This window comes from Dunckerocampus dactyliophorus, chromosome 2 (assembly GCF_027744805.1).
Source record: "Dunckerocampus dactyliophorus isolate RoL2022-P2 chromosome 2, RoL_Ddac_1.1, whole genome shotgun sequence".
In the NCBI taxonomy this organism is placed as follows: domain Eukaryota; kingdom Metazoa; phylum Chordata; class Actinopteri; order Syngnathiformes; family Syngnathidae; genus Dunckerocampus; species Dunckerocampus dactyliophorus.
In genome coordinates this window covers 42377427-42389198 of record NC_072820.1, presented here as the reverse complement: position 1 = coordinate 42389198, position 11772 = coordinate 42377427, and the positions used below count along the sequence as shown (strand labels likewise).

Sequence of the window (11772 nt, the reverse complement as noted above, 5' to 3'; positions counted from 1 at the left end):
TTAGAAAAAAATTATACATCAAATCATTATTATTATAATAAATATGTATGTATATATCAATAAATAAATAATATATACTGTATCTATTTAAAAAGAAATATATTTTTTAAAGCTAAAGTTCAGGGTCAATTTGTGGCTATGATAATACATGTTAGGTGTAATAAAGTGGTAAGAAATCCACCGTTGTTAAAACATACAAACAATTAATAATGTACTCACCTGTGTTATGAGTTTCTGAACAGTCCTCTGCACCCCCACAGTTCCATTACTGGCACCATGGTCTTCTTTGAGGGCAGGGTCAATCCTCACTGTATGAGTTCTTGTGTAAATTGACCTCGACTAGTGGTGTATTTTACCTTCCCTTGGCTCACTTGCACACCATAAGAAAGAGCGAGACATGATGTATGTACTGTATTTTGATGTTGAAAGTACCAATCAAAACAGGTGGTATTGTTTAAAAATTAATGCAGCTGCCTGTTACTTTATCGACCGCCACATGCAAACGTCAAACTCATGCATGCTACCACTTAATGTGGTCAAAGAGAGCAACATTTTCCTTGCCACAGCATTTTCTCATGCACCCCAAATTATTATTATTAAAGTTGATCATTGTAGTTGTTATACAGTATACTGCATAACTGTTACTGTATATTATAATAACGTTTTCAGCCTGTCTCCAGCTAATGCCCCATCGTCTTTGTGGTTTACGTAAATGAATGCCCAGGTTATATAATAGAGCAGTTGTAGTATGCCTGAAATGCTTCAACAAGAGGTGTCCTAGGTAAAAACATACAGTAATTTCCGGTAATTTGTTCTCACGCTCTGAACCCTGCGGTTTATACAGTGATGCGGCTAATTTATGACCATGTTCTAATCTTGCAGCATCTCGTATGCTTCAGAACAGTCATTTTGCACTTCATGCATACATCCTCATCATGGAAAACACACAAAGAAATGCATGATGCAACTTTCAAGTTAAAGGCTCAAGTCTGCCAGTGGATCCTGACAGCGTTGACCAGTGTCAAAAAAATCCACTATCACCAACGGGTTTCTAAGGGCTGGACTACCACCTGATGAAGAGGACAGCACAAGCTCAAGGGCTAATTTGAATCGAGATGGAAGTGACACTGAGAGCCGCAACGAAAGAGAGAGAGACTGACAAAGTGTGTGACGAAGGAATTATAAGGCTGTTCAATTCTGACTCTGAAGAAGATGTAGGAGGAAGATGAAGACAGCGATGAATGACTTTTCTGGTAGGCTACTGTTTAACTAGCCGTATTACACTCACTGTGTTTGGAAAAAAACATGTATTGAATTAAAAGTTAAATCTTTCTGTGTAACATCGTTCTGTGTACTTACTATCTTATGTCGCGACATGGACTTTTAGACAGATGTGGCCTGTATGTGTAAAAATCTTATTTTCTCTTTAAATTTAGTGGGTGCGGCTTATATTCAAGTGTGCTCAATAGTTGGGAAATTACGGTGATTTTTACAAATTGGTACAGCTTCAGTGCCCCATGTTTTTTTTTTTTTTTTTGCAAGAATCCAAGTTTAAATAAGTGTTTATTTTGAAAATGAAATAAATCCATTATATAGAATAAGGTCCATGAGGTGAAACATGGAATGATGTGCTTTAGTATCATTTTCAGTGTCACACAAGTCAAAGATTGTTTGATAATCCCCTTTTTACAGTTTCTTTGTAACATACTCCGCAAACTATGTTTAGCATGGGGTTGTCGGAAGCAATGAAATACAAAGTTGAAATAAAAGTTTGTCGAGTTTGTGGCGATTTGCGACACTGGAGAATTGGGAAATCAATGCAAATGCATCGGTCGCAGCTTACGTTCTCAACAATCAATGAACCATGTTTAAATGAGTGTGCTTAAAAATCCAAGCTCTGTTTAATGACTTGTTATATATATTTATATATTATTCCTACAAATACATGGTTTTCAGCACTTTGTAAAATGTTCACTTTCCTCTGTAAACCAAGAAAGCTAGAAATAACCTAGAGTGGAAAAAAAGACAAGACAAAACCTCTCAGAACCCGCCGCCCCCCAAAAAAGTCACTTGAACATAACAGAATGGAAAAAAATAACACAAAAAAACCCAACATCCTGTACAAACACTATGGACCAATAATTTAAGAAAATAGTGTCTCTAAAACGTTTATATTGCTTTGTACCTCCAATGAGCGGGCAAAGTCAACCCTGTGAAACACCAGAAAGTTCTAAGGTGGCATCGCCTTGTGATGTCACTCCAGAGGTTGTCAGGTCAACTGCAGCCAATTGCATGCAGCTGTAGCAGAGGAGAGACAGCCAGGTGTATTGTACGGTCTCCCTTTTTGGCAGTAAAAAATACAAAGACGAAGGTCTGTAACGCTACTACAGCACTGCTCCTGAAAGGAACCAAGGATGTCTCATCGGTTATTGTAGCTATACCATTATTACTCTTTACAGCATTATTACTAGAACTATCACATCACTTCCTGTGTTGTGTCTTTGTGTGTTTGCTTGTCAGCGATCAGTGCTCAGAGCTTGTCTTCTCAAAGGAGAAACTGGGAAGAGTCAGTAGCTTGGGATTGGTGTTGGGGTTTGGAGAGCCACCGTCCTGTCCTGAACCCTCTGCAACACCTAGATCAAAGGAGTCCTTCGAGTCACTCGAAGGTGCTCTCCGCCTCAGGCAGGTGTCTCGACTGGGCAAGGGAGGGGGCAACCCTAAGCCTGGGTACAGCCCCGATGCGGGTTCTGATCCATCAGGGGGATCCACAGAGATGCAAGGTGGGCTCATCTTCTTCTTGCGCCGAGGTGAGGGCAGTGAGGTCTGAATGGGAGTCTGGCTGTGGATTTGCAGACTGTCGGCCTGTGACACAAAACCAGAAGACGTGGACGTAGTGCTGTATTGGGGGAGGGACTCCACTGCAGAGCAAACCTCCACTGAGTGGCGCCGTGGGTCATCCAGCCAGGAGTAAGGGCGAGGGCGGGGCGGGAGAACACTGCGGCCTTGAGTGTCAACACTGTGGAACCTCTTCAACGGCCGCAAACACGGACTGCCGCTCTCTTGACAGTGTGCGTTCTTTTCATAATCCCCTTTTGCTTCAATGCTGCTGCTGCTGGCAAGTTCATCAGACCGGAGGATGTCCTCACTCCCAATCAACCCACTCCCGATAATAAGGGACACTTCCTGATCTACAGAGGCCTCATTTTGTCGCTGCGGCCTCGCCGGTAAGGGCGGAGGAGTCAGGCAAAGAGAGTCGAGGCAGTGCTGCTCGTGGTGCTGCGTGTGCACGCTGCTGGGGCGCGAAGGTTTCGGGGATGCGCCTGGTGTGGCCGGGACCAGACAGAGAGCAGGCTGCTGCTGCTGGTGATGGGAGAAGGGTAAAGGTGAGGAGGTGGCGGAAGAGGAGGCAGAGGAAGGTGGAGGGAGGCCAAGAGAAGCCATATTCACAAGTCCTTCACTGCTTTCCCCTCCATCTGAACACAGGGCCTCCTGAGAATCAGTAGACACTGCAACCTGCAAGACGGGGCACGGGGGAGAAAGGTGGGATGAAATATTTAGGGTGGGATGGGTGAGGAAGTTGCAGACATATGTATAATGAGAGGGGGAGTTGATGGAATCCCGGGGTTCGAGGGATTAGAGGTGAGACAGGGAAACTGGTTAGTGTGAGTTGATGAGGATGAGAAGTCGTAGTATGGGTCAAAGTTCACAAGCTTGGCAGATTTCCTTGTTCTTATTCTCTACTGGAGCTGCAGAATTCATGTATTATTACATAGATGGTTTTACACTGAAAGGTTGCCTTAATGGTTGCGGGGTTTGTACTGTAAATTTGGTTGTTTACCCACTGGTTCAGTTTCTTTAAAAATCCAAGAAAACACAAATGCATCATAAGAGACACCGGCGAATAGGGAATACGTGTTGACGTGTTTGGTAAGTCAGTGGTGTCATCTGTTTATGCGCTACCTACAGTAGTTTTGGGATGTTTAGGGTAAAACCCGACTTGTGCATTTGCAAGTTGGATGGGATCTTACTGTGTAAGTGCGGTTGCTACGTTGACACCTGAAAACAAACTGCATCAAGAGGTTCCATATAAACAGACTTAACAGTGTGCTGTGCTTTCTCTGGTCCAAATCGGCTCATGAGTTTGTAAACCTTTAAGTCTGTTTCCCCTCAGTTCGTTTCATTTTCAAGCAGGAAAAAAAAAAACAAATTAGCCAACATAAACAAGTAGGTTTTTTTGTATGAGTAGTAGGAGAAACAGTGATAATAAATGTTACATGGAACAAAATTGCCCTGTTGATAACTTGAATAATGATCTGGATGATGTACCAGCAAATAGCCAACTGTACATGAAAGGAATGTTGTGAGTTAACTCTAGTGAACCGCATAAAGTCGTCCCTCGTTTATCGCGGTCAGTTGACTCCAGACTCTATAAGTGAATTTAGAAAAGTGAGTTTCCGCAAAGCAGGATTCACTATTAATAAATTGAACACAATTGAATACAATTTATTTATATTGTATTAATTGTGTATTGTATTGTATTGAGAGCATCGAAAACCTTTTTATGATTTTCTAAATACAATTTGTACCATTATTAGAGCCCTGTAGACATGAAATAACACCCCTATAGTCACCTTCACACTTATATTATTCTTTGTTTACACCCCATTGTGCAACTGTAATGCGCAGGCTACGGGATCACTGCAGGAACACAACAGACGGACGCCGCTTTAAACATAGCATGCTACTGAGCTAGCGAGTTAGCCTCCAATAGGTTTATTCTTAACTTAAGAAAGTGTTTCAAATGGAGTGGGGAAGAAAAACAAAGTAAGAAGCAAAAAGTTTACCACTTCCACACGGAATGTGAGGAAACTTTTTTACACCCTATCACGTCGGCTGCCACGGCTGACTACATGCAGTGTGAAGGTAATGCAATCTACAGTAATGATGCCTAGTGACTTGTCACTTGTCTTTCAATATTTTTGACTAATATTAACAGCCATAGTCAACTGTGAAACAGCGATCATTTATTCATTAAGTTTTGAAAAACCACGATAGAGGGCGGGAGCGATGTTCGAACCACGATGTAGCGAGGGACGTACATGTTACACCAAAGATCTGTTTGTTTGTATGTGTTTACTACCTGCATGGTGTTACGTCATTGTACTATGCCGTTAATCGTCAAACCTGATGAGTTAATTTGAAGTTGAAGAGGTTGAATTCAGAATACTTTCTTACAAATGCTGAACCAAGCTCTTTTGGACTTTAGAAGATGTGGACTTGGCTCAACTGATTTTATTCTCACGCTGGGATCCATTACTGTGACCAAAAGTGTTTTAGTGAGAAAGTACCATAAGGTTTCAATGTGAAGTTTAGTTTAAACCTCAATGAATTGAGTAAAAATGATTTGACACCTGGTATTGCAATTAAAGTTGTCCTCGTATTACGTACAATTCCATTCCTAGACTGTGATGTAAGTCATGTAAACTGGAACTAAACCATAATGGAGTCCATGACCCTGCTAGCATTCATTAGCATTCAATCATCTTTATATTTAATGATGGTCTCGACAGTCGAGCGGCTAGGACCACAGGAGCTGCCAATATTGGTGGGTGTGTCTCTTCTCTCAGAGCTTTTACCAATATTCACTTCCATGGTGATGGCTTTCCTTTTCTTTGACACACTGCCGCTTGGGAGACATAATGAAGTCCAAAAGAAGCAATGTTATTCTTCCTCAGTGTAGCTGCGCAGGCACACTCAAAGGCACACACTGCATACTTGCTGCACTCGGTGCGTATTCACGTAACTAGTTTTCGAGTGAATCGCATGTTTACAGACCAAACTTTGTGGGAGTGTGTTCATCGCCACAAAACGAATGTGAAATGTTGTCAACCGAGGACCACCTGTAATGTCTCACTTCAGCAAATTGCCACATTGTCTGTAGCCAATGAATGTGAAGGTTATTTCATGGTTGTTGTGCCAGTTATCTGCTGCTGTTGATTTGTGTCCTAACTATGTATGTGGCATATTCGTTCCTCATCAGCTTTGCTAGAACTGTGTGTATGTGTGTACTAATGTGTGTACAAATGGCAAATAAAACTTCATGATTCTTGATAATAAAAGCTTGTCCAAACATGTTTTTTCAATAGTAGCATAAGCAGTGCTTCAGATGGAGTGACACTTGTAGCTCATTGCTTGCCAGCTGACTCTGTGAACTCTGAACCAGACTACTCGACCCTCTAACCTTTGACCTTCGCACAACAAACAACTGTAAATTGCAAGAGGCAGTACAGTCGGCGGCATTTACAATCATGTTGTGAAATCAGATCATGTCTGTGCGAGTGGGCAACAGTCAAGAGGGTGAACACAACATGTCACTGCAGCAGTGACAACAATGCTTGTTAAAACTCATAAAATGTCCCTCAAGTCATGAATTACTCTCATCTCAGAGGTGATTAAAATGTCTTCACTTTGCTGAGGGGTCAATTTTAGTGCATTTGCATTTGTGGGAAGAGGCCATGCATGAGTTGGAAGAACGGGTTCTCTTACATGAGCCCTGACGGTGTGACCACAGAGACACCCAGTGGTCAAAGATTGCACAGAAAGAGTGCATACTAAAATAATACTATGCAGTATATTAATGATCTAAAGAGATCACCCTGTCAGGTTTAGCCAACTAATCTAGTCAATAAAAAAGTTTAAGTGCTCTATTACAATGACTGTACAAAAAGTATCAGAGCACATGCTGTTGTTTTACAACCCCCTGAGTTCTTTTAAAAGGACGCCATACATTTTGCCAAATGATAACCTATCCTGCCTTATAGGCCTGTCACAGTAATCAATTAATCGCACGATAAATAAAAACGAACCCTGTCATTTTGCCAGCCTTGATAAATTGACATGTGCATACGTGTTTGTTTTCCTCCTCTCTCTCTCTCTCTACCAAACAGGCTGGATGACAAGAGGGTTCACCCCTTGCCTCTGTCTCAGCACCTGGGTGTGTTGGTTCTATAGAGGAATGAACGGAGTGAGTGAACCCTCCGGTCATTCATTCAGTCTCTTTGTGCCAGTGCGTGGAGTCGGGGCTGCTAGTGAGAGTGCTGTAGCCTGCAAGTGAGCAAATACAACAATGAATGACGGTAGAAAAGCGATGTTTTCCGTGCCACAGCCACGGTGTGAGAATATTTTGGTTTTAAACAGAATTAACAAGGTGAGCCCTTGAACACAGATGAGCAGATATGTCGCATCTGTTGGAAAGTGGTGGCGACGAAAAAGGGGAATACGACAAACTTGTATGTGCACCTCAAGCACAACCATCCTGTCCAGTTTTCCCAACTGGGAAAAAAAACTAGCGCCTGGGGTGCAACGGAGCCTTCGTCCCGACAGTCTACGCTTACTGAGGTGTTTGGTTGGCAGAGTAAATATAAACAAAACAATGCAAAAATGGTGCACACTCACGCACAGTGTAGTTTGCTACATTTTAAGCCTTCCTGTTAAGGAATAACACCCAATGTTCAATATTTACTCAAGTGCAATTTTCTTTACAGAGCCTTGACACTCCCTTTTATTTAGTGTTTTTATGGTTTTTATTAGAGTGCACTTTTTCATAACAGAGACAGGGTCTATTTATGATTTTTTTATTTAAATGCAACTTTTGCTAAAAAGAGACTTTTTTTGGTCTTTTTTTAAAATGTATTATGTTGTTTAATTTATTTTATTTAAAAGCTCTTGACATTCTAATTGGAATGTTAAATACTCTTGAGAAATTAAAGTTCATTGCTTTTTGATACAGCGTTTTTGCATTATTTTGCCATATATTATAATTACATTAATGAAAAAATGGTCTCAAAAAATGTTGTCAATAGTATAGTTTATCGGCAATAATTTGCAGGACAATTATCGTCCAGCAAAATTTGTTATCGTGACAGGCCTACCGGCTTATATACTGTACATTATCTCACTGCAATTTGATCATCCTGTAATAAGATCAAGCTAAAATACCATCCCCAAAGCCAATTGTTAAAAATTCAGGTAGTGAAGAGTTGACAGTAAACATTTGAGGAATTGACAGAAAAAAAAAAATGGAATGAAGCCTGCATATTAGTTCGACTTTGCGTCTTTTGCAATATGAGCATGGAGTCCAGTGTTTCTGAAAGGCCCAGTGGTGGCTAAAGTCTACTTTTCCCTCACTGTTTCAGAAACAGGAGTATCTGTGTTTGAGCAGGAGCTCAGGGTCAGGCGGTTTTTGGGCCCAACTGAGCTGAGGTCAGATCATAACAGATACAGTATGGAAAATGAGGCATCAGATACGTATGGGGGGGAGGGACGGAGGGGAAGAAAGTGGGAGGACATTGTTTAGAGAGGCTACATGTTTTTGTTTTCATGAACCTTCAAATCATATACAGATGCATCTCAATAAATAAGAATATCTTTGAAAAGTTAAGTTATTCCAGTTCTTACTATATATTTTTTTCTTATTTACTTCGTCTCTGAATTGAACTCCAGAAATACAGCAATCCCTCGTTTATCGTAGTTAATTGGTTCCAGACATGGCCGTGATAAATGAACGTTGGTTCCAGACACGGCCGTGATAAATGAATTTCCGTGAAGTAGGATTCCTTACTTAGAAATCAATTTTTTTCATAACTAGAGCATAGAAATAGAAATACGGTTTTTAACATTGATGAAATAACACCACTAAAGTCACCTTTACACCCGTAGCACTGGGAAAGTTCCTTGTTGTTGTTCCGTTTTCTGGACAGTTGCAGTGGCTATTGTCTCATTAATGCAACATAATGTAATATTACGGACATCTCGTGAGTGGTGTAGAATCACGTGTCTTTCAATGCGTTTTCTAAATGCCTTGTATTTGTATTTTAATGCTTAAAAATGCTAAATTTTGACCAAAAATATGTACAATTTGCTTAAATAAGCATATTTTTTGACAAATAATAGGCTCTAGTCAACCACAAAACAGTGATGATTATTATTAATTCATATATTTTGAAAAACCGTGATGGTGTGAAGCCACGAAACTCGATGTATTTATTGAGATGCATCTGTACGTTGGGAAAAGAGGTATCTAACCAAATATTAATCAGGTGTAACAATAGTGCCAGTGATTGTTTTTTTGCTCTTTAAATGTGCTTATATATAATTGCACTATACTCATGTGCATATTAGCAAAAACTACACTTGCCAAATGTATAAATCCTTATGTCCATCTGCATTATCAATCTTCCTAGATTTTTTATTCACGTTCATTGCCATACGATTTTGAAATTCAATGCCTTAAATTTCTATCCATCCATCCATAAATAATACATATTGTTAAAATATATGTTTGACATCATTATTTGTCACATATGCACTGAGATCCAATGTCAGAAATGTGAGAAAGAACTGGTTTTATGGAAATAATGCAGGTTGGAGTTATCCTACTTATAATTATATATATATATATATATTAAATAATTATATAATAGGCAATTCAACAATACGCTTATTTGTGTGGTGTCTGCAGGTATGTGGAACTGCACTGTATGGTTGTCCATCCAGCCAAGCCGCTTGTCCTCATTAGGGTCACATATGAGCTGGAGCTTAACCCAGCTGAATTCGGGCGAGAGGCAGGATACACCCTGCACTGGTTGCCGGCCAATCACGGGCAAACAAGCTTCCACACTCATATTCACAACTATGGGCAATTTAGAGTCTTGTTTATGGTCCAGCACCTCACTAAATCATTTGGTCATACATAATGTGCTGTGATACAAGATCTTTCAGCAAAGTTTAAATGAACCCTGAGGTGTGAAACAGTTGGGGTGGGTCACCTGTCTACGCAGCTTGCGGCTCACCGCATGTGCGTGTCTGGGAGGGGGTAGTCGTGGTATACTTTCAGAGTCGGAGTGGCTGTGGGGGCTGATGGGTCTGAAGAGGTCAGTGGGGATGGTCAGTCGTTGGGAAAACTCTTCTGGTTGCGAACGCACTGAACCACTGGAGCCTAAAAAGCAAAAGCAGGAAGTTACTTGAGGCATAAAAAACACTGGAAAAGCATTCACTAGAGAGCGGAGCAGTTCAAGGCTGAACGCCCCCAACGCAAGAAAAAAATTCCAACCAGAGGGGTTGCTGGTGTGGAGACCGCACTGCTTACTGTGGTGAAACCGTGTTGTTTTACTCGTATTCTTCTTTTATTTTGAAGGCTTAATAGAAACAAACCACAACCTCCACAAAATCAGAAGTTGAGTCAGTTATTTTTTTTATGTAACAAAAAAATAATAATGCCCAAATAGGGAAGTCCACACCAAAAGTTATTGTGTGTGTTTCTTGGTCCATGCCACTCTTCACAAAATACTTTTGTGAATAAATAGTCCATCCTACATTACCTGACTGGGCCCTGTGGGAGCTCAGTATGTGCTGGGGCCGAGGAGCCTGTGCAAGAAGCTGTGCTGAAGCTGCAGTCGGCTTCCCGAAGGGCTGCAGCGGGAAGAACATGTAGCTGTCGTTGGGTAAAGAGTGTGTGCGTCCCACGGCGGGTTTCCTGACACTCAACAGGTTGTCCTCCAGTGTTACGCCAGGGTTGAGCTGCTCGATCTGTGGAAAGAGAAGGGAGTCAGCCTGCCTGTGCAAGATGGTTGGCTGAAGTCTACTACTGTATAATACAATGAACAAAGAAGCAGAGGTCTTCAGCATACACAGAAAACAGATGTTGGGAGTTGGCTGGTACATGCTGCCACAGATCACAGAAACCCTTTAAAAGTGAATTTACAAGCACTTTTTTTTTAAGCGCAAGCACTCTTTAGGAGTCAATCATTAAAATGTAGGTAAAGCCTGATTGTCAGCTGGGGCAGTGTCCTGCAGCCTGGCCCACTGGAGATCACACTTTTGACACCCTCGGAAACAGACACACCACTAACAGGAGGGAAAACTAGACTAAAGTAGAAGACAGAGGACGGCACAAACACAAGGAGCATTATTGACAGGAAAGAAGTGTAACACAGACTCACATGAAAAGCATAGTGGAGTAAGACAGAAAAGTGTGGAGAGGAGGAGAGGAAGAGAGGAACAGAGAGACAGGAAAAGCTGCAAACTGGCAGGCGCTCTACTCTACTGGACTAGAAAACATCAGGCTGGAAACGTGGAATGAGAAAAGGAAGTTGCAGGACACATGGTTAGATTCACGAAGGCCTTCCAAACACAATCACCCATTACTCCCACTCTGAAATAATGATGAGAGCTGCCTTTGAAAATATATTTTATGGAAAGCAAAATGTTGCCTCGGTTTTTGCACAATGTCACAATTTTTGTACAATATTGCACGTAACAAACTGGTTGTGTGCCTTGTATTGTACTGTTCCGCCAAATCCAATGCCCAAAACAAAGCACCCTACGCGTTGCTGACTCGCATTTTTTATTGAGTGCGACTGCTAAACAACCCCGCATTGGGCCAAAGCAAGTTGCAAGTGCCAGCAATTTGATCAAAAAGGTGAGAAAGTCTATTGAATTCAATCTTGCCAGGATGTACGTGAAGTCTGCATCAACAATAAGTTCCATTCATTTGTCATTTATAATTATTTTGCATCATTTTCTGCATGTAAAACTAGAATTATTCTTGATAAAATTTATTTTATGTTAATATTTTTGGGTGTCCTGAACGAATTCACGTAATTGCCGGTGTATAAGCTTTGAACCCTGCGGCTTATACTGTGATGCGGATAATTTATGGCTGAAAGAACTGCAGTTCCCATGATGCTTTAAGTGCAGCTTCAGGAAGTAGTA

The 11772-nt window shown here is 41.1% G+C and overlaps 1 protein-coding gene across 14 annotated transcripts in view; it reads right to left on the bottom strand.

The window, feature by feature from the left end:
• Window positions 1-406: 406 nt before the first annotated feature.
• cacna1g (calcium channel, voltage-dependent, T type, alpha 1G subunit) overlaps window positions 407-11772 on the bottom strand; it is a 291002-nt gene continuing 279636 nt past the window's right edge. For 5 of the 14 annotated variants that reach the window (XM_054766569.1, XM_054766580.1, XM_054766570.1 and 2 more), the window contains 3 exons: window positions 10380-10587; window positions 9828-9997; window positions 408-3513 (listed from right to left, as the gene is read on the bottom strand). In XM_054766569.1, coding sequence (XP_054622544.1) covers window positions 2524-3513; window positions 9828-9997; window positions 10380-10587 — 1368 coding nt within the window. In that variant the 3' untranslated portion in view covers window positions 408-2523. Of the gene's footprint in view, window positions 8258-9827; window positions 9998-10379; window positions 10588-11772 lie in introns of all 14 variants that reach the window. The other 9 variants (XM_054766573.1, XM_054766579.1, XM_054766581.1 and 6 more) reach the window with 5 other exon arrangements.